At 41.7% G+C, this 23,701-nt stretch overlaps 1 protein-coding gene across 1 annotated transcript in view; it reads right to left on the bottom strand.

Annotated features, from left to right (window-relative positions):
• Nucleotides 1-6,009: 6,009 nt before the first annotated feature.
• A2ML1 (alpha-2-macroglobulin like 1) overlaps nt 6,010-23,701 on the bottom strand; it is a gene marked incomplete at both ends in the record, with an annotated part of 48,670 nt that continues 30,978 nt past the window's right edge. Inside the window, 16 exon segments of the mRNA XM_082850960.1 lie at nt 6,010-6,050; nt 6,484-6,586; nt 10,665-10,733; nt 11,040-11,130; nt 11,371-11,498; nt 11,879-12,094; nt 14,683-14,897; nt 16,795-16,951; nt 17,129-17,203; nt 19,829-19,985; nt 20,346-20,427; nt 20,590-20,766; nt 22,391-22,474; nt 22,837-22,888; nt 23,456-23,554; nt 23,556-23,620. Of these exon segments, the coding sequence (XP_082707086.1) occupies nt 6,010-6,050; nt 6,484-6,586; nt 10,665-10,733; nt 11,040-11,130; nt 11,371-11,498; nt 11,879-12,094; nt 14,683-14,897; nt 16,795-16,951; nt 17,129-17,203; nt 19,829-19,985; nt 20,346-20,427; nt 20,590-20,766; nt 22,391-22,474; nt 22,837-22,888; nt 23,456-23,554; nt 23,556-23,620 (1,811 nt within the window).

Below are 23,701 nucleotides of genomic sequence, written 5' to 3'. Positions count from 1 at the left end.
AGAGAGCATAGTTAGGGAACTAAAAGTTGTCTGGTATTCCTGAAGAAGGAAGTATTAAGTTGGACGGCCAAAATTGGAGCTAGAGGGGCAGAAAGGGAAAGTCTCCTATGCCACAAAAATGAAGTAGAACTTTATCGCTAGGAGTCCCTAAAGGATTTTAAGTGAGGGAGAGACATAGTCAGATTAGGATTTTAAATAGATATTTCTGGAAGCACATCACCTGAAACAATTAGACACTCAGACGTGTTAGTTGAATGAACAGGGACAGCCATGTGTATAGAGAATATACAATATGTAATAATACACTTAGTGGTGGAGGAATGTTTCGAGATGGGGGAGCAGGATTTTTCCAACAGTCTGGATGATGTGATACAAATTTGAGCCAGGGCTTCAGGAGGAGGAATGAAAAGTTCTATGTACTCTAAATTTGCCTCTTGTATATTTTGTTTATTAGGTAGGGCTCTTTCCTGATACTGCTTCCCTTCCTCAATCCTGTTTCCCACTAAATCCATGATGAAGAATGGGACTTAAGGGAGAAGGGAAAGCCGTCTCAATTAACATTTTTTTTTAATTTTTAAAATTTATATTTATTTTTGGCTGTGTTCGATCTTCGTTGCTGCACGCAGGCTTTCTCTAGTTGCAGCGAGCCGGGGCTACTCTTCCTTGCGGTGTGTGGGCTTCTCATTTCTCATTGCAGTGGCTTCTCTTGTTGAGCAACACAGGCTCTTGGCACGTGGGCTTCAGTAGTTGTGGCTCACAGGGTCTAGAGCTCAGGCTCAGTAGTTGTGGCGCATGGGCTTAGTTGCTCTGTAACATGTGGGATCTTCCTGGACCAGGGCTCAAACCCGTGTCCCCTGCATTGGCAGGGGGATTCTTAACCACTGCACCACCAGGGAAGACCCTCAACTAACTATTGTTTTTTGTTTTTTTAAATAAATTTATTTTTGGCTGTGTTGGGTCTCTGTTGCTGCATGCGGGCTTTCTCTAGTTGTGCCAAGCGGGGGCTACTCTTCGTTGCGATGCGTGGGCTTCTCAGTGCGGTGGCTTCTCTTGTTGTGGAGCACGGACTCTAGGCGTGTGGGCTCTAGAGTGCAGGCTCAGTAGTTGTGGCGCACGGGCTTAGTTGCTCTGCGGCATGTGGGATCTTCCTGGGACCAGGGCTCGAACCCATGTCCCCTGCATTGGCAGGCAGATTCTTAACGACTGTGCCACCAGGGAAGTCCCCTCAATTATTGTTAAGAGAAGAAATGTTGGCGAATGCTGGGTTCTGAATTCTTTTCTCTTCCTCTGTCAGTTAAATGTTGACACTCCCTTTCCTTCTCTCCCCTTCTCTTTTCAGTTCCCTGGCTAATCCAGTCTTTTTCTTCAGTTACTGACTTGAGCCTTTATATCCCACGGGCCTCACAAATCCTCGAACTCAATGTATGACACTGAACACACAATTTTCCGTCCTTCTATATCTCTGCCTGAATGGATGGAACCACCCACATAGTTGACGAGATGCAGAACATGCCACCCCAAAATATGCCACTTTGGCATAAGGATTGTTTTGAGCTGAAGGCAATTAAGAAGCTGCAGATTCAGGAGGAACTCTCTGCCCTCCCTCATTCTGCCTAAAAGCAGGGCATAAATTTCCCTTTCAGAGCTGCCTCTCCTCCCCTCTCCCACACCAGGAGGAGAACAGCATATCACAGGAGATAGAAAGTGGCAATGACTTGTATCTGCCTAAACAAATCTTAAAATAACCCTCATCTCCTATTCCTTTTGCCCATATATTTACCTTCCCACAATTGACAACCCCTAGAAGCCCAAACCCCTTCTCCTTTGTTTTGCCACTTCTCTCAAATTAGGCTTGACCGCTTCTTTGGGTTTTCCCTTTTTTCCTGTGAAGCAGTGATGTGCACAGGAAATAAGCCTTTTCTCCTGTTAATGTCTTTTGCCAACTTAACTCTCAGGCCCCAGTCACTGAATCTAAGTAGGTAGAGGAAAAGATTTTCCTCTCTTACAGTCTACAGCCCACAGTTTAGAATCCTGACAGTTTCCCGGACTCTTCCCTGACTCTCTTGTTTTACATCCAATCAGTCATTGACAGGAGTGAGCTTTATCTGAGCCCTGTGCTCCTGGAAAATAGGCTGGTTAGGAAGTCCCTCCATCCTTTTGTTTTCCAAAGCCCCATACCTTTTGTGGCAGGGAAAACAGCTAACTGTAAAGGATCGCATTGCTCTTGTATATTCCATGAAAAGACTCATGTCCGCCCTTGCTCATGACTCCAGTAAGATCCAGTCATGACTCCTTAAGTTTTCCAACCTCTGTAAAACCTCAGATCCCTTTTCCTTTCCATGAGATGCTCTTCATTAATGAACATGTTCTCTATTGCAACAGCCTGAATAAAACCATCTGCTTAATTATCTGGTGCATTTTGTCTTTGATATCACTGTGTCTTCCTGAGGCTACCTCCTCAGTGAGTAATTCTGAACATGCCCCCTCCTCTTCGCCCCCACTGCCGGTCCACCAGCTCTTACTTAGACTGTTGCAGTGCCTCCTGCACTTCAGGACTTCAGCTTTACTCTTCTCTACTCCATTCTTCACTCTGTTGCTAGAATGATCTTTCTTTCTTTTTCTTTTTTTTAAAATTTATTTATTTATTTATTTATCTGGCTGTGCAGGGTCTTAGTTGCAGCACACGGGATCATTTAATTGCAGCATGCGGAATCTAGTTCCGTGACCAGGGATCGAGCCTGGGCCCCCCGCATTGGGAGTGCAGAGTCTTAACCATGGGACCACCGGGGAAGTCCCTAGAATAATCTTTCTAAAAAGCAATTCGTGACCTAAGTTCTCTCTACTTACTCACAGACACACACACACACACACACAGAGATGCGCACACACACATATACACACACACACACACACATCATCCAGGAGTACATTGAACTACTCTGGGGAAATACCAGCCTTCTTCCACCGCTTGCCTTTCGCACGTAGCTCACTCTGCCCCAACTTGCTCCCTTGTTTTCTGGTTGCCGCTCATCCAGCTCAGGGACCAACATGGAGAAGCCTTTCCTGATCACCCCGTCGCCTCAGTCTGGGAAGGTGCCTCTCCTATGTACTCCCATAGCTTTATGTACTTTTTTCTATCATTATTTTTTGTCTCATTATATCATGACTGTCGATTTGTTTTCTTTTTCTCACTCCAATAGTCTGTGAGCTCCTTGAAGATAGAAACCTTACTCTTTTTTTAAAATAAATTTATTTATTTATATTTGGCTGCATTGGGTCTTCGTTGCTGTGCGCGGGCTTTCTCTAGTTGCGGCGAGCGGGGGCTACTCTTCGTTGTGGTGCGCGGGCTTCTCATTGCAGTGGTTTCTCTTGCTGCGGAGCACGGGCTTTAGGCATTTTAATGCTAAACACTACTTAAACCTTAAAATCACCTTGCTTCTCAAATATGCACAAACGTTTATATTTCAGTAAGTTGAAGAATGTAAATTTTCTCGTCAACATTCCTTTTTTCAGTGTAGTTGATAATATTAAATCATAAGATATTCCTTCAACCCCAGAGACACAAGAATAGTTTTTGTAATCATCTGATATGTTTTTTTGGCCAGATATAACTTCTTAAATCTTGAGGACCACCACCTCCTTCCATTGCAAAAAAATGGGAAGTTTTGGCAGGAGCTACAGACCCAGAAGAACAGAGGGGTGGGGCTTTCACTGTGTGGGAGGAGCATTCATGACTGCTCTCTTTTCTCTAGAGTTCTCTGTTCTCTTCCCATCATACCGAAGGGTAAGGCAGGCTTAGGGATGACCTCCTTTGGGTATGTTCCCCATCTTCTCTCACTTTGGGAACTCCTAAGAGGAGCAGGGCAAAGTCTAGGGTGGAGGAGGTAAGGAACAAATAGTTTATGCAAGCGTGGCCTTGGGTTTAGGGAAATACCTACATCATGGACTTACTTTTCCCTGACCCTTTTGGTCAGAGTTTCTGATCAGTGTGTGGACTTCCAAGGTAAAAGGGTGTAATTACCTAGAGAATCAGCTCTGTTTAAATATCACTATTCGCTCCCCAACCCCCCTCCCATTGCCTCCAAACTTGTTTCCAAAACGAAAACATTGCCCCAAGGAAGAGTTTACACCATGATAAGTATCCCAAGTGGGAAAAGGCTGGGGGGAATCAGGCCGGAGAAAAGCAGAGATGATAGGGAATTGTGGCCAGCCACCTTTCTTGTTATCAATCACTGCTTGCCCCAAAGTGACAGACTGGCTGAACACAGTCCCTCAATTAGGATTCTCTTTGGACCTCTCTCTGAATACTTGACTCAGATTCTTTGCGAAGTCTGGGTCAAAAGGTTTAAGGAAGAAGCCAAATTGTGAGTTTTTGTTAAAGAATAACCATATCTTTAAACAGAACCTTTGGTAACCACAGAAATATGCACAGAGTCGAGCACACAGATTTTCTTTTCCAAGAAAAGAAAAAAATCTTTTTAGTCTATTCCCGAAGACCTAAATTACATCTTCCCTTAGATTTAACCTCCAGGAAGACATTTTTCTCTTCCCTGGAGCACCCTCTACCACCATCTCCTCTCTGGAGAGTCTCCTAAATGGCCCAACAGAATGGTTATATCAATGACCCCTACCCCAAGGAGCTTTCCCACGTAATTCCTCCTTTGTGTGATGATTCCTAGCCCACCTCCTCAGCCCTGTATTCTGGCACCTGTGCATCTGTGAAGTCGTAGAAAGTAGCTGAGCTTCAGGCCTACCCATCTGTTACCCACTCACTAGTCAATCAGAGTGTTAAAGAGAAAAACCACAGGCCCAAAATGGTGTCACTTGTGCTAAAGCCCCTGATACCAAACCTAGATTTAATACCTGACCTGACTGCCATTTCCACCTTCCCCAGGAATGTAATCTTAATCAACTAGTCTGGAGTTTTCCAGTCAGCACCAACAAGGTCATCTGCCACGTGGGCCTTCTCCATCCCCCAGAGGAAGAAGAGGCAATCTATGCCGTAAAATCCTTGCCATTCCCTCCCGCTCATTCCCCCAAAAAAGATGTCGTGGCCTAAAAAAAATTCTTTCTTTTCTTTTGCTAATAGCTCCTTTACCCTACCCTTCTTTATATAAAAACCTTCAATTTTGTACAACCCCTTGGAGCACCCTTCTGGTTGCTAGATGAAATGCTGCTCAATTCATAAATCACCTAATAGAGCCCATTCAATCTTCAATTTTATTTGGTTGCTTTTTTTTTTTTTTTAATTTTTTGGCCGTACCACGTAGCATGTGGGATCTTAGTTCCCTGACCAGGGATTGAACACACACACCCTGCAGTGGAAGCACGGAGTCTTACCCACTGGACTGCCGGGGAAGTCCTGCATTTTGTTTTTTAACAAGAGAAACCAAATTGTTTGATTGAACGGGTTCTGCTTTAAGAGACGGAAGAATGCTGTCCAGTAATGTCGTGGAGAATTCGTTTAGTCTCTTTCCATCTTCTACCCTGGAAGGAAAAAACAAAGACAGAAGACATCATGATACACAGAAAGTCTTCACAATTATAGAGGAGTTTTTTCCTGACTAGAAAAAAAAAAATCTCACAAAACACACGATGGGATTATTAGAGTGTTATCTAAGGGAAGTAGAATCAGGTAATCTTCACTTTTGTCTTAGTATTTTTATATAAAAAGATATATAATGTAATAATTAGGAAAATTTTCAGCTAAAAAAAGAAAATACTGTTTTTAAAAATCACATAGAACCCCTCACACAAATGCCACTATTAACTTTTTCTGATGTGAACTGTGGAGATGATTATTCTCTCTTCAAGAGTTTAGGACATATTGTACAACAACTATACCTCAGTTTTTTTTTAATAAAAGAGTTCAGGACAAAAAAGGAAAGTCCACTTTATCAAAAATACACTTCCAAAAGATAATACCCTTAACTCAGAAGAACGTCTCCTTAACTTCTGAATACTGCCACCCTACCCCAAAAGCCCAGCCTTCTTTCTTCTGGGCTTACCTCATTCACAGGGATCAGAATATTGAATTGTTGCCTGTTCATCTGTAAAATTAAATGACATATATTATTATATTGCGGGCCTAATACATTCAGAGAGAAAATACTACATAAAAGTTACTGCTTTAACCCTCTTCAAAAGATTTCTACAGGTTATGAGCACATTCAGAATTACAGCAAGTTTCCAATGACTAATAATTGCACACTTGTAGCAAATTAGTCATTGCAGCAAAAATATTAAGAATAGTTAGTCTTTAGAGAACATCGTTCTTTCAGTCTATGGACCACGTTGTATAAAATATGTCTAGTGCAGAAGACTTTTTTAAGTGGCATATAATTGAATTAAAATGCTTTAGGAGATCAGATAATGTAATTATGTGCACTTGGCTTGGAAAGGAGTATCTGTAAAATTAGGGAAGGTATCATGAAGAATGAAGTAGAAGTATGTTGCAAGATGCAGATAAATCTTGGCCATCACCTGGTAGGTAGTAGTCATAGACTTTGATGGTTGCTGGTTTGAGGTTGGTGACCAACAGGCTTTGGCTGATGGTGAAGGTATAGGTCTGAGACTCCTTACTAAGCTGTGGGGAAGACAGACAAACATCACATTAAAACAAAAGTGAAAATAACATCTCTTTCAGGTGGAGGTTAAAAGGCTCTTGCTGTCATCACACAGATTTTCTGAAGCCCTTCTACCTCTGCTCTATGCCACTCCTAATATTGCCTCCTGCTGGCTTCCTGGCTTTTTCTTCTTAGCATCTTACCGCTTCCTGGTCCTTCTGCAAAATGGGTCTGTTCTTGGTCTACTCTAACCCGTGGCTCCTCCACTGAATTAAATGAAGTGGCCAAAGGAACGGAGGCTTCCACTTCACTCCAACACCTGTATGCTCCCGATCGCCTTTCTCTCTTCATTCAGGTCTCTGATCAAACGACGTCTCCTCAGAGAGGCCTTTCCTGACCACCTTACTTTATCTATTTATGTTTTTAAGATTTTTTTGATGTGGACCAGTTTTAAAGTCTTTTTTGAATTTGTTACAATATTGCTTCTGGGTTTATTTCTGTTTTGGTTTTTTGGCCACGGCATGTTGGATCTTAGCTCCCCCGACCAGGGATGGAACCCGCACCCCCTGCATTGGAAGGCAGAGTCTTAACCACTGGGCTGCCAGGGAAGTCCCCTGATTGTTCCTTTAAAACAATCACATCCTGGCCTACCCCCACCACACTCCTGCGTAGTACTGATTACTACTAATATTATTCCTGAATATGTGTGTGTGTGTGCACATATATATGTACTTTTAAAATTTGCATATTGCTTGTCTCTCCATTAGAATATCAAATCCATGAGGGCAGGGGTCATGTCTACTGTTTTTACTGCTGCATCTCTATCATGTCGAAGAGTATCTGGCATATATTGGTGGCTCAATAAATATTTGTTGAATAAATGAATAAATGGAGAGTTCAAAACAACTGCATAGATTAATCTAATATAAAAAGAAAATAAGATTTATGCTGTAAATTTATGTATTTATTTACTTTTATTTTATTTTTGCTGCACAGTGTGGCTTGCAGGATCTTAGTTTCCCAACCAGGGATCAAACCTGTGACCCCTGCAGTGGAGCAGTGGAGTCCTAACCACTGGACCGCCAGGGAAGTCCCTATGTTGTAAATTTAGATAGGAAGTTAGAAACACCTAATTGGAAGATATTTCCAAAGAGATTTCTTTAGGTATAGTGCTTCTAAAAGCATGGTCCAGGAACTCTCAGGGATCCTTAAGACTGTATCTGGCAGCCTGTGAGATCAGAATTCTTTTTGGAATAATACTAAGACATTATTTGCCTTTTTCATTCTCATTCTCTTTCACTGTACTAGTGTAAGGGGGCTACCTGATGTGTGATATTGCAACAGATTGACTGCAGAAGCAGGTGGGAAAATTTTACTCTCTTTGATTAAGCTAAATATTAAAGCAAAAACATAAAACAATCTGCTATTCTCATTTTGTTTGTTTTGGGAAATACATTTTTCACAAAATGTTATATTAAAATGCAGTGAGTTTATTTTTGTTGTTTTTAAGTGACAATAAATATTTTAATATTTTTCTCAGTTTTAATTTCTAATAAGTTAAATGTCAATAGATGTAACCCACATCACCACAAGCTCTTTGAGGTCATTTAAGAGTAGAGAGGGGTCCTGGAATAAAATCTTTGGAACCACTGTTCTCGTTGGTCATTTAGTTACCATAAAGATTTAAAGTAAATGACTAATATAAACCAAAAGAAAGCTGGGATAGCAGCCTTAATATCTGACCAGATAGAATCTAAGGCAAAAAAATAAAAAAGTGCCTGTGTACGTAGAAATCTAAATATATATATATATATATATATATATATATATACACACACACACACATATATAATTAGTGTAAAAGAAGCACAGTGTATACTAATAAAAGGAAAACTGAAAAAGATATGTTCATAACATATACATACCTAATTATATAGTTGAAAAATATATCAAGAAACAACTGACAGAATTGCATAGATAAATGGGTAAAGGACAAATCAATAATTGTAATTAGAAATTTTAACAAGCCCTTTTCCAAAACTGATAGATTGAGCAGGAAAATAAGCAGAGATAACAAAGACATGAACAACAGAAGTAATCGTCTTGGACTTTCAGATCTAGATCTAGATCAAGAGAAAGGGAGTGGACATTATTTGGAGCACACAATGAACATTTCCAAAAAGGACCATATATTAGGTCACAAAAGAAACTTCTATGCATTTCAGAGGCTCACTATCATGATCTCAGACCATAATGCAATACAATTAGAAATTAGTAACAAAAAGATGGCTTTAAATATCCCATGGATTTCCCCCAAAATTAAGATATAGAACTAAATGGTAATAAAAACAATGCTTGTCAAAAATTGTGGGACAAAGACAGAGTATACTTAGAGGGAAATTTATAGTTCATATTCATCAGAAAATAAGAAAGACTAAAAATAAACAAATCGGCATTCAACTTAAGAAGTTAGACAAAGAATAGCAAAAAATGTCCTTTCCCCTTCCCTTCAGCCCAAAATAAAGAAAAGAAATAATGAAGAAATTAAGGAAACAGACCCCCCAAACCAAGCAAGCAAATAACAAAAAACAACAGAGAAGAGGAATAAAACCAAGAATAACTTGTTAAATGTGAATCAGATTGTCCTCTGGTGATGCTGATCAAGAGAAAAGGGGAGAAGATACATAGAAAAAGGAAATAATCACAGATATAATCATGACGATTGGCTTGTAGACCATTAGACTTGATGTCTCAGATTAGAAGCTGACAAAGCTGGCTGGATACACTGACCGGCCTGCCATTGCAGTCTCAGGAATGATGCCATGGAAATTAGAATCCCCAGATGCTACTCCCAGCTTGGACACTGACAAACAGGATGACTTGACAAGCATACTCACTCTATCAATTCAGCCTCAGCCTCCTTACATAGAAGGAGGGGTGCCGTGTGAGACTCAAAGAAGGTGTGTATGAAAGCATCATAAATTTTGCAAAATGTTTAAACAACTACAATATCATGATTTCAGGGGTTTTCCTGATACACTAACCAGAGTTGTCTCAAAAGAAACTATACAGGACTTACCCTAAAGAACCACCCCCTGGCAGATAAGAAAACCACAGTTAGATGAATTAGTTGGTGTGGGAGCAGAAAACATTACTAACAACAGTAAATTTTAATTGAAGATAGTCTTGTCTGTCAGTTATATAATAATGCTACCTTTCTTCCTTGTGCTAAATAGAGTATGATGAAATAAGCATCGTAACAGTTTTTAGAATACTACTAGTCCTTGAGAACTCCTTATTTGGTTGAAATGAAAAGTTACATACAATGTCTAATGAAAATTAATTAACATTAACATTACATTATAAAATAATAACAATAATTGCTAATGTTTATTGAGGGTTTACTCCATACCAGGTACAATTCCAAATATTTTTTCATGTCTTAAATCACTTAATTCTTTCAACCACTCTGTGAGATAGGTAACTATTTTTACCACTACCCACCCTCATTCTACAGATGAGGAAACAATCATTCAACAATTGCAGCCAATGTTAGAAGCAGGATTTTAACCCAAGCACTCTGGCATCAGAGCCTCAGCTATTAACCACTCTGTTATTCTCCAGAGCTGTCATGTTGCATGTGGGTATTAAGCCCTTGAAAGGTGGCCAGTCAGAAGTGAGATGTGCTGTTGGTGTAAAACACGTACTGGATTTCAAAGATGTAGTAAGAAAAAAGAAGAAAGGTAGATACCTCATTCACACTTTTGTATATTAATTACATGGCGAAATAAAAAAACATTTTGGGTATATAAAATTGAATAAAATATATAATTAAATTAATGTTATCTGTTTCTCTTTAATTCTTTTAATGTGGCTGCTAGAAATTTTTAAATAACACAGATGGCTCCCACTTTGTATCTGTTAGATAGTACTGTCCTGGAGATGCAAGGGGGGATTTTATGGTACATCTTGTGGTTGTGAACTCCCTCTCCCAGGTTCCTCGTCTTCGTGTATGTGACACTAGTACATGTACATTAGAAGGGAAGTTGGAAAGACACGTAAGTGATCAAGTTCTTTGGTTCAGTTCCTAATCCCTACCTGTTCCAAGTAGATGTTGAGTATGTCAGCTCCAGATTCAACCTTCTTCACCAGTGGTTGCTGGAGAAGCTGAATAAGAAAGGAGAAAAAAAAAAGGAGACTGAGAGCCAGAGCCTTCCCTATCCCCTAGAGTAATCTTCCAAAGCTCTGCCATGGTTGCAGAAACAACATATACTGTGGAAAAGGTAAGAAAAAGGAACCAAGACTGTAACAGGTTCCATATCATATATCCGGTGCACCTTTGTAGCCCATTTAGATAATAAAAGCATGAGTTCTATGTATAAACCATGATGCCCATTTCACCAGCTTTTTAATGATAATTAAAAGCTATAATAATAAGCCCCCCCTCAGAGATAGAAAACAGAAGCAACTTACTAACTGATGGGTGCCTTCCATTGGACTGAACCCGGAAAGCATCTTTACTTCCACAATAACCATATTGGAAGAGCTGCGATTCCCCACATAACTGAGGGCAGAAAGAAGCAAACCTGTGTGAGTCCATTATCTTCCCTCTCGGCACACTGTGCATCTGCCACACACACACACACACACACACACACGCTCTCTCTCTCTCTCTCTCTCTCTCTCTCTCTCTCTCTCCAGCTCAGCTTCCACACACACACACACTCTCTCTCTCTCTCTCTCTCTCTCTCCAGCTCAGCTTCCATGGTCTAGGTGCCCCCCACCGCACCTCCGCTGTCCTCACCTGGTATGGATGTCCAGAGCCAAGGATCGAGGTGAAGTATGTTGCTCACACCGAGCTTTCCCTATGTCCACACTAAGACTAAAGGCCTCCACACTTTTAGGAAGGAGAATATTATATCTCAGCACCGTCTAGTTGGAGGAAACAGATAACCAGATCAGAGTTGGGAAGGATTTTAAAGCTTGTTCTGTTTGATAGATAACTAATGAGAACCGACTGTACAGCACAAAACACTACTCAGTGCTCTGTGATGACCTAAATGGGATAGAAATCCAAAGAAGAGGGGATAGATGTATACATGTGGCTGATTCACTTTGCTGTACAGCAGAAAGTAACACAACATTGTAAAGCAACTTTACTCCAATAAAAAAGAAATAAAAAATAAAAAGAGGGTACGGTTCGAACGACTTTCCTTGCAAGTAAGGTAGATGAGAGAAGGTTCTACTAGAGGCAGAGATGCCCTCAGACTCTCCTTCCCAACGCACACTAGTCCTCCTGGAGCCCTGCTTACCTGCACAAAGACACAGCCCCGGCCTGAGGCCTCCAAGGTGTACACCCCAGGGATATCGGGCAGAGTCTCCTGCTGAAACACCAACCGGTTGGCAGCTTGAACGTTGAAAGTGTGCTGGAAATTCTGAGCGGATTTTACAGCCAGGTTGACTTCCTCAGACGGCGCATAGACAGTAGTGGCATACTTGGCAAGAGCTTGGAGAGCAACTACAGTATCCTAAGGAAAACAATCAGGCATCAGGCATATGCTTACTGTTTTGTGGGCCATTGGAACTAACCTCCAACAACCCTGTAACCTACACACCTGATTGTTGTTCGCTAGCTTGGATGATACCTCCTCTAAGTATCTAAGAACCACATTCACCAATGCTGGGGAAGCTGACATAGAAATCATAATATCCCACCTGCATAGAAAATCACCATCAATTCATTCTTGAACATTCATGGGTCGTTAGGCTAATTTCATATATTTATATTCAGCAATGAAACCTAGCTTCAGAACTGGCTATTGTTAGAAGTGGATCGAAGGAAATCCAAAAAAGAGTATACATATCTATATGTATAACTGATTCACTTTGCTGTACAGCAGAAACTAATGCAACATTGTAAAGCAACTATACTCCAATTTTTTTTTAATTGGTAAAAAAAAAACTAAAAAAAAAAAGAAGTGAGTGGATCACTGTTCAATATATATTTTGCAATTTCCTTATTTGGGGAAGAAACAGCAGTAACTTGATAACCCTAAAAATTGCATGCTCTTCAAAGTTATTTAATTGCATAATGATCTTCTGTGGCACAGGGTATCAGGGGATCCTTGGAAAACCCCTCCTTGAAGGACAAAGCTTCTTAGCCATTATGACATGTGACAATCTTTTCTTCATCTGGGAATAAGACAGATAAACTGTTTCTAAGAGAGCATGGCATCACATAAAAAGTGTGAGCCTTTCCTTTCTGAAAACATGATTTATATAAATTACAACTGGAGGAAAGAAAAAAAGAATGAGATATTCTGCAAAACTGTCATATCTCACTCTGTGTTATGAGAATTTCTGTATGCTCAAAATTTTGTCAAATATCTACTGCAGAATAAAGGAACCCCACTTCTCCCTATCCCAAACAAAAAATAACAGTCATATTTAGACATCACACTGTCATATAAAGATAGGAAGACAGGTATCAACCCAGGGGAAGCTGTGAACAAGTTATATCTGTGCAGCTTGGCCCTCTACAAACAACTTTTTGTCTATGCTCTGTGACCTGGAGCCCAGGAGGGCTTTATTCCTTGGACATGTGGAGACAATTCAAGGAATGGGACCTCACCATCACCTAAAAACCAAAGTGGGTGATATGTGACTTCTTGTAATAGCCAAGGATTTTATTGAAAAGCAACTCTGGCATATATCTGTCACTGAGAATTCTAAACATTCCATCCTCTGCTTTCTAAAATTATATAATTATTTAGGGCTCAGCAAGAAGAAGGAAATCCTTCCTGATCTTTGGCCAAGAATTTCCCTGAAATAAGGAAACATAGTACCACATAACTTTTTAAAATTCCAATTAAGTCATTACCATATGCAAGGTCTTAACATCATCTATTAACATCTACACCAGACACTCCATCTATTAAAATCTGTTCATTCTTCCAGGTCTACTTTACATGTTACATCCTCAGTGAAACTGGCCCTAATTTCAACAAGTGATACTATAATCGCTATGAGAACAAAAAATGTGTTTTCTTGCTTACCTCTGTATCATCAGTGACGTGGAAAGAGTAGGGATTTAATACTATTTACAGAACAAATGAATTAATGGCTATTCTCTTTGTGATCATCAAAGATGATTTTTATGACATTATTTGAATTTATCATACAATTCCACCTCCTTTTTTCCCTACTGCCACCCCACCAATTCGATTTCTCTTTACCCCTAACCTAGACAAATGAAATAGTCTCCTGATCTCTTCAAATCCAGTGTCTCTCTCCTCTAAATCATCCCATATCCAAGGGACAAATTAATCTTTCTGAAACAAAGTTTAAAAATATTAATGGCTCCTCAGAATTAGGCAGAAACTGAGTCTGACATGCAAGGCCCTTCATAATATGAAGCTACCCTACCTTTTCAACTAAGTCCCTTTATGCTTCAGCTAAACCAGTTTTCCCAACAGCCATTCTACGGTTTTGCAAATGGGTGTCTCTACTCAGACTCTTCCCCCTTCCTTTCAATAGTTGCCTAAAATTTTTACATGTCCCTTTAGATCTCCCTCAAATGCCATTCCCCTGTGAAGACTTTTCTTATCCCTCAAGCTGATATGAGGTCTCTCTCCCTCTTGAAATTCAATATTTTGTACCTTTTGTATCTTTGTTCTGTAACCAGATCCTGCTATGTAATATATACAACTTTTCCTAGCTTTCTTTCTAGATTGTAAACTTTTTAAAGACTATATCTTACCAGATTTCCAATACCTGAAATAGGAGGTATACCCGTAAAATCTTGCTTTTATGCTTACAGACCCCGTAATTGGCTTTCTAATTTGTGACTATGTAATACATGTCCTCTTTTCATGTAGAACATAGATCTCATGATGTTTCATATTCTACAAAGAAAGAGACTTAAATGCATATAGTACTACTTATGTGCTCAAATGACCTAATTTTATGAACCCTTCTATATATTTTTCACATGATTTTCTCCCTTTCTATAGAATGATTAGCCTCTGGACCTAGAGGGCAAGGGCGATAGTTTTTCCTCTCTCTCCACATGGGATCTAATCCTACCTGATAAGTGGCAGGAGAGCAGGCTACTTACCTGAGTGGAAGAGAACCCTCCATACGCATTTTGCTGCTTGATCAACCAAGCCACTATGCCAGCGGCCTTGTTTATCTCCTCTTGAGTCACGTTGGCTTTGCTAAGCCAGGCCAACAATACATATGCCGTAAGTTCCACATCTACAGCCTCAGGCTCAGACCAAGGGCCGGCATCTGATGATGGAGGAGGTTTGTGGCTCCAGTGAAAGGACTTTCCTATGGAGGAAAACACATAATTAGGAAACTCTTAGAAGGAAATGACTTTCCTATATACACTTTGTAAATGCTACACCTTAAATCAGAGAAAGTACCAACCAAAAATTAATCGTGAGTTAGAAAAAAATATGTCTCAAATCTTCTGATTTATTGGCCACAATGCATATGCAAGGATGTGTGTGCGTGTGTACACCCACACATAATTCCCCAGGGTAAAGCTGGGAGCATCAATAAATGCATCCAGCAATAATATCAAAACCTCCCTTGTTAATTTATAAATTCTTATGTTAATGGAGATAGGTAAGTAGAAACTTCTTTTAAGAATTTATGTGTTTGGGGTCTTTTTTTTTTTTTTGGCTTACAAAATTAAGCCAAAAAAATTACAAAATTTTATTAATTTTAATAAATTTATTTAATTTTATTAATTTTCAGCATTTATTTTCCTTAATCCAAAATTTTATTAATTTTCAGCATTTATTTTCCTTAATCCAAGGTCTAACATTTTAAGAAGAATAAAAATGGCAGAACATGCGTAAGAACTCTGAGAAACCATAGAAGAAATGATAATGAGGGCGAGCAAATAAAATATGAGACCAAATCCCGACTCTATGACAGCCACAATGGCAGGTAATTTGAAGACAAAGCACAGCAAGTAGCAATGAGAAGAGTGGAAGCTAGAAGTCTAACTAAATATAAGGTTAGAGATAATAAATACATGGCCCACAGGAGGCCATCTAAGTGGAAGAACAAAAGAAAACATGTGAGCCTGCAATGCAAGGTAATGGAGAAGAGTTAATCACATTAAACTAATATACACCTGAGCAGATATAACTCCACCCACTGTCTGAGATCCCCATTCCACGACTAGAGTTGCTTATACACAGGCCAAAAAACTACCCAGAGCCCATATGAGAGGACAACTCGGCAATGACATTCGTATAAATGAAAGCTGAGATTAAATTTCTGCCTGGAAGTATAATTTTAAATAAACAGCTAGGTAAATAAAATTCATTAATAATGTATTTACTAGATCTGTTAGAATACTGAATACTTTTTTTTTTTTGGCCACACCACGTCACTTGCGGGATCTTAGTTCTCCGGCTGGAGATTGAACCTCTGCCCTCAGCAATGAAAGCGCCGAGTCCTAACCCCTGGACCGCCAGGGAATTCCCAGAATATCAAATATTATTCTAAATACATCCAAAAGTTTGAAAAGGACCTTGAGAAATCTCCAAGTTCAAGTCATACCCCATCAAACTCCATGGTTTTTTTTTTTTGCGGTACGTGGGCCTCTCACTGTTGTGGCCTCTCCCATTGCGGAGCACAGGCTCCAGACGCGCAGGCTCAGCGGCCATGGCTCACGGGCCCAGCCGCTCAGCGGCATATGGGATGTTCCCGGACTGGGGCACGAACCCATATCCCCTGCATCGGCAGGCAGACTCTCAACCACTGCGCCACCAGGGAAGCCCAAAGTCCATGATTTTACACCAAAGAATTGTTAAATATCTGCAAAAGGGTGGTTCTCCAATGCCAATACATTTTCTGACTAACTTCTACCATCTATTTTCTCTTCACGTTAAAAATATAACATGCCTTTGAGGACTTTCAGGGGCTTTCCCGCAAAACTGTTAACAATGATTTTATGACTTAACTTTTACTAAAATGAATCCTAGAATTGAATATATGTGGGACTACGGAGACTAGGGAAATTTTTCACATATTTTCACAATTTCAAAACACTCCTGGGATTTCCCTGGCGGTCCAGTGGTTAGCACTCAGCGTTTTCACTGCGGTGGGCCCAGGTTCAATCCCGCAAGCCACATAGCATGGCCAAAAATAAATAAATAAAATAAAATAAAAACAAGAAAGCAAAAAATTCCTAACATGGCCAACATACCTGAGATGATAGCCTGTTGATCTAGCTTTTCAAGAAGAATCTTTCTGCTCTTCATATCCCCAGCCAGAGTGAAAGTATAAGCTAGTAGGGCCTGTGTGTAGGGGGTGGTGAAGACAGAACCCTTGAGACACTGCAGACCCTGACTCACCATCGTGTCCTAAAAAGTGAAGATGAAGAACTGAATTTATAAGGCATTCCTTTTAAAACGGGCAATGATAAGGAAATCATATCCTCTTTTGAGTTTAAAAGGCTGGCTAGGGACAAAAATAGGTGACTTTCTCTAGAAACAGGCATGATCAGGAGAGTGTCAAGGGGAGGAGCTAGAGGAACTCACATCTGTGGTCTTTCCCATCTCCAGCAACGCAGCCGTGATGTAGGCAGTCAAGGAGACCTTGTCATCAACTCCACCCTGGATGGAAACGGAGATAGGAAGTCAGGGCAGCAGCCAGCACATGAAGAATTGCACGCACATTGCAAAAAGGTGTCCCCTCTGAACAGATGAATTATTTTTTCTTTTTTTAAAAAAGCACTCCTGGGGCTTCCCTGGTTGTCCAGTGGTTAAGACTCCGAGCTCCCAACGCAGGGGACCCGCGTTCCATCCCTGATCAGGGAACTGGATCCCTCATGCCTCAACTAAAGATGCCGCACGCAGCAACAAAGATCCTGAGTGCTGTAACTAAGACCTGGCACAGGCAAATAAATAAATAATCTTTTTTTTTTTTTTAAAGCGCTCCTTTCCACAGGCTGACCACAGCCCCAAGCCTCCAGGACACACAGTGGAGGGGAGAACTGGCTGGACTTCAATAACTGCACAGCCTTATACGGTAACCTGCAAGAAGTAACATGAGGTCTTCAGCTCTGAGTGGGTATTTAGGAAACCCAAGATAAGGTGTTAGGAAGGATAACAGGTTTTAAAAAAGGGGGGTAAGGAGGTGGGATAAGGAGAAAATCTCTTATTCTCAGATTTTTTTACTGAATCTGAGATTCCCCCAAATGGACGGTCCCCTCGAGTGGCATAAAGCCCAGCTTCTTCTCCAGGGGAGAATAGGTAACCCCTTCCTTGATTAATGCCTTTCACAGAAGGATATTAGCAATTTTTAAAAAAATATATGTAATCTAAATTACTATCTTTGTTCTATAGATAAGAGTACCAACACTTAAAATGGTTAAATAGTTTGTTCAAGAATACACACTGTGGGCTTCCCTGGTGGCACAGTGGTTAAGAATCTGCCTGCCAATGCAGGGGACAAGGGTTCGAGCCCTGGTCCAGGAAGATCCCACATGTCGCAGAGCAACTAAGCCCGTGTACCACAACTACTGAGCCTGCACTCTAGAGCCCGCGAGCCACAGCTACTGAAGCCCGCGCGCCTAGAGCCCATGCTCCACAACAAGAGAAGCCACCACAGTGAGAAGCCCGTGCACCACAACGAAGAGTAGCCCCCGCTCGCCAGAACTAGAGAAAAGCCTGCGCACAGCAACAAAGACCCAACGCAGCCAACGAAATAAAATAAAATAAATAAATTTATATTAAAAAAAATACACAACTAATAAGCTGAAGGACTGGGATTTGAACCCAGTGGGTTTAACTCTGGAGCTCCCGATAAGGACCGAACCACCAAGCTTGACAACATAAATGATGGGTTTCTTGAGAGACTGGCTGGCTCTGGTAAGATAGGAGGAAGAAAAACCTCTAGGATCTTGTTGTAGTCACGTCCTAGCTTGTACTACTCCCCCATATGGGGGACACTGGGAAGATCCTGCATAAGGAACACTAATGAATCATATAGAGATTTCGTTTTCAATGCTCAAGATTTTCTTTTAATTGAATTTTTTTTTTCGGCTGCAACGCACAACATGCAGGATCTTAGTTCCCAGACCAGGGATTGAACCCATGCCCCTGCAGTGGAAGTGCAGAGTCCTAACCACTGGACTTCCAGGGAAGTCCCAGTGCTCAAGATTTTTAATCCAGGTCCTGGAATAGCAATAATGATTCCTCTAGGAAAGTTGGTACAGTCTTTTTCTCACTCGGTCTGCTCTGAATTGAACAAGCTGCCCGCACCCGGACACCTTGCTGTGTTGGGAAAGGTCAGGCAGTGCAGTGAATGGGCAGGAACAGTGCCCCTGGAATCCAAGTGCTGTGGTTCAAATTACAGTCCTGCCGCCCACTAGCATTCACCTCAGGCAGTTTACTTAACCCCTGCACCTAGTTTCTTCATCTGTAACATGGAATTTATAATGATATGCCAGTGCTTAGCATGTTGATTTGTTGTAAACATTAAATATGAATATCCGATAGAGTACTTAGTACCTGCCAGAGAGTAAACCCCTTACAAAAGACACTGGGCTGTCTAGGAGTCCCCACCAGAGGAAATGGCTTTGCTTCAGACTTAGGGAAACAGTAAAAGGCTCAGAGATCTTCTAGTCCAGTGGTTCTCAAACTTTAGCAAGTATCAGGGTCACCCAGAGGGCTTGTTAAAACACAATTGCTGCCCTTACTCCCAGAGTTCCTCAGAGTAGGTCTGGGGTGAGAGCTGGAATTTGTATTTCTTTTCCTTTCTTTTTTTTTAAGATTTTTTTGATTTTTTTTTAAAAGATTTTTAAAGTCTTTATTGAATTTGTTACAATATTGCTTCTGTTTTATGTTTTGTTTTTTTAGCCGCAAGGCATGTGGGATCTTAGGTCCCGGACCAGGGTTAGAACCCATACCCGCTGCATTGGAAGGCAAAGGCTTAAACACTTGGACCACCAGGGAAGTCCCTGGAATTTGCATTTCAAACAAGTTCTCAGGTGGTGCCGATGCTGCCGATCTGGGGACCATACTTTGAGAACAATATTCTAGTATATATTCTCATTTTACAGATGTGGAAGCTGAATGCTCAGACTGGTTAAGAATAATGACCAAGGTCACCCAGAGCCAGGCCTGAGACCTGAAGAACCGACTCTCAGGCCGATGCTCTCTTGATTCTTCTTACTCAGAGGTACAAGTTCCTCCCAGACACAGTAGTGGGCTGTGGGCCCCTGGGCAGGTCCGCACCTTCATAGTTGTGTGAATGAGCTCTCCCACATTGGCATAGCAGCCATTGGAGAGTTGGTTTCCCGCCATCCACCTGAGAGCATCCTGGACGTTCCTGTCATCAATGAAGATGAATCTCTGAGCCTGGTCAAAGCATTTGGTGACAAAGGCTGTCAGCCTGTATGGGTGAAGAGGGAAATGTGGCATGAGGGTGGATTTCCAGGGGAGGGTGCAATAGTTCCACAGTTTATTCTGTTGAATGGTTCCAGAAGGGGAGTTGAGGAAACATAATGCCATAGGAAGCTTGGAAAAGGGAGGCATTAATTGGCATTCATGGGGACAAGAACTGGGAGGTACAAGGTCAGAGAGCAGAGTAAGGGGCTTGACCATACATGAAGCTGAAATAAACAGTATTAAAGTTGTAGAGGATAGAAAGCAAGAAGGAATGGGGTTAAGGGGAGAGGTAGAGGAATAATTCCAGAGGGTTCAGGAATTATGCTCTGGGGTACAGAACTCATGGGGAACTGGGCAACATTACCATGTGTTTCCATTTTCATCCTGCTCCCCAAAGGCACTGTAGGATCCGTTCCAGTGTTTGTACATCAGCTCCCTCTGGTACCCTGGGAAGCCAGATGTGGTTTTAGATGACAGTGATAACTTCAAAAGACACCCCCATGGCTTTCAAGGATGAGGGACACTTCAGGGGCTGAACTTCCCTGAGTCTTATCACCGATCATAGGCGCTAGACAAGGTGTCCAAGAAGAAAGAGTGAACCAACTCACCTAGCCTCAGGAAATCCACTGCTCGAGACTTGATTTCCTCAGTCAGCATCCCTGTCTTCTGCAGGTACTGCAAGACGTAAATGATGGGAGCGAACAAGAGCATGTTCTGCTCCCCACAGCCCTTTGGCATCTGCACCAGACTGTCTAGGTTCTTCAGGGTTGTGCCCATGATGTCCCCTGGGATCCAAAAGGAGAGGGAAGGAAGGTGGTGGCAGAAGAAGGAACCCTTAAGAGTTATTATCATACATTTAACAAACACGTATTCACTATCATTTAGTGAGTCCCTACTCTGTGACCTTGGGGGCAACAGTCTCTACCTCGAAGAGCCCATAGTCAGGGGGGGCAAACAATTACAATCCATTGCAATGCTAATTTATTATAAGCAAGTATAACATATATAATATCGGGTATGTACAAGGTGCTGGAGTTCACAGAGAGGTATGTAGGCCACCTGAGGGCGTTCATGGCTTTTAAGAAGCTGATGAGGTTTGTAACAAAACCTGCAATGCTTAGTCTCAATCTCTAAGTGCCTCCACTGCATATAAATACATCACCCTCCAAATCACCAAGTCTCTCCCAAACACACACACACTCCTGATACGCTTTTCCACGTTATGTCTCTTGACCCCTCCATTTACTTCACAAGCCAGTAAGCCTGACATAAGTGACTCATGAACATCTGCACTTCAGTCATTGAGTTCAATTCAAATGTGCAAATATGTACTGAAAGTCAACTGCAGGAAATGTACTAAAAACAAACATGAAAAAGACATGGCCCTTGTCCTCAAGGATCCCTCAATGCAGTGTGGAAGAAAGACAGACAGTGAGCTATAATACAGTGAGGTGAGTGCTGTACCAGAGGTATGAATCAAATACAGCCAAAACGGAGACATTTTAACCTGGAAGGGATGTGGGTAGGGGGTTAGAGTACAGAAAGAACCTAACATGTATAGGCCTTCTACTATGTGCAAGATATTGTGCTGGGAAATTTATTATATTTAATCTTTACACCAATCCTGAAAGGTAGGTTATTATCACTGTCTTACAGAAGGGAAAAGAAGGATCGAAATTTTGGGTTTTTTTTTTTTTTTTTGCAGTACGCGAGCCTCTCACTGTCGTGGCCTCTCCCGTCGCAGAGCACAGGCTCCGGACGCGCAGGCTCAGCGGCCATGGCTCACGGGCCCAGCCGCTCCGCGGCATGTGGGATCTTCCCGGACCGGGGCACGAACCCGTGTCCCTTGCATCAGCAGGCGGACTCTCAGCAACTGCGCCATCAGGGAAGCCCTGAAATTGTTCATTAACTTATCCAAGTTCACATGGCTATTAAACGGCAGAACTGGGATCCTAAGCCAGTTTGATACAACTTTCAGGCTCATGTTTTTCTATTTGTTCCCTCTTCTTGCCTAAAGAAGTGGCATGTCCTATGTAAATATGGTTGAATCTTCCCAAAACTGTACTCAAATATATGAAGTCCTCATTTTTAAATGGTTCCTGCAAACATTTCGTCTCCCCTCCACCCAATTTATAGACCTAAACCTAAATACATATCAAGCTTCAACGACCTTTAACTTCCTCCTGCCCAGACTCTTTGCTGTTTTTAACCAGAGTATACGTCTATCTAATCCCACCTGCACTGCACAGGCTGTGTTTGCCCACTTTGTAAAATAAGCTCTTCTTCCTTCATCACTTCTAATCTACCATACCTTCCTCCAGGTAGGGCCATAGACCTCAACCCATGCCACACCTTGGCAGCCTCTGGCCCCATTTTTCCTTTTTGAGCCGAGAATCTCTGGTTGCTTACCGTGAACAGAAACATAAGCCTTGGCTGAATCAGGAACAACATCCACAGGGACCTCCAGGGAGATGGATTCTGAAGCCACTTTTCCTATGAGGGGCAGAGAAAAGGTAAAACAATAAAAGGTGGAAATAGTGGGGGTTCTCACACCCAAACCACAGAAAAAATTGCCGTAATCCAGGGTTTTCTATACCCAGTGCTTTCCGTGGGTTGGAGGTAGATTTTTTTTCCCTATTCACAGTGGTCTTTGCTGAAAATAAATTCCAGCGAGAGATATAACTGTGCTGTACATTTTCTCTTCTTCATCCTGCCTTTCAGCTACTTGGCCCCATTGGGAATGGCACCCCTAGACTCTCCTATTTCTTCTTGTCCTGTATATTTCTCCTTTTGCCTAAGAAGATCTCCTGTTGCTAAGGGAATTCTCACACCAACCCCTCTCTGTGTTCACTCACCTTTGGGGCACAACAGTGAGCTGTGTGTCTTCTCCACAAGGACTCCTTCTGGCTGACATGGAGAGAGACAAGGATGGGTGAAAAAACATAGATGAGTATCAGGGCAGGTGGCACTGAAGGAATAGGAAGGGGAAGGGAAACGGGAGAAGAGGCCCTGCCTGCGCTCCAGGGCTTCACTCAGAACTGGAGAGAACAGAGCTTCTCTTTGACATTCAGAAGGACTCCATTTCAACCCAGGGAGGGGTCTCTCAGTAAAATTCTTTCTGGGCTAGAGCTAAGGATAAGTTTAGGAAACTTCTAAGAGACAGGATTGACAATGGGGTTCATGATGACAGGAAGCAGCAAATGATGACATTAGGGATTTTCTTAGGAGAAACTAACATTCATTGAGTGTCTGCAAAGTAACAGGTACTGTATTAGGTACTTCCATAGACCATCAGTATGGGTTAAGCAAGTAGTTAAGGGCAGAAGGGGGTCAGGGAAGGATAAAGATGAGCTACCTGATTGGAGTTGGAGTAAGACTGCTGCAAGAGACTAACTGACATGGTTAGACACACACTGAACATCCCTGGCTTGGTTGCTGCCTCTACCTCTGAAGTTAGGCCTGCAGAAAACTCACCTTGACCAGAACTGGTTTGATGAGTGTGTCACTCTGGCCCTTTTCTGGAACTGGTTTGATGAGTGTGTCACTCTGGCCCTTTTCTGGCCCTTTTCTGGACCTTCTGGTCCCCACAGAGTTCATTTAAGTCCAGAATATTAGTGCTGATGGTGAAGTTTACATGACCTGAGAAGAAAGAGGGCAAAAGGAAGACATCAGCCCTATTGGCAGAGGTACCAATGAGGTCTCTTCCCCTCTAGACTAGTG

The sequence above is a fragment of the Leucopleurus acutus genome (genome assembly GCF_964270905.1).
Source record: "Leucopleurus acutus genome assembly, chromosome: 11".
NCBI lineage: Eukaryota > Metazoa > Chordata > Mammalia > Artiodactyla > Delphinidae > Leucopleurus > Leucopleurus acutus.
The sequence above is the reverse complement of the archived record's forward strand: the minus strand, read 5'-3'. Positions and strand labels throughout refer to the sequence as shown.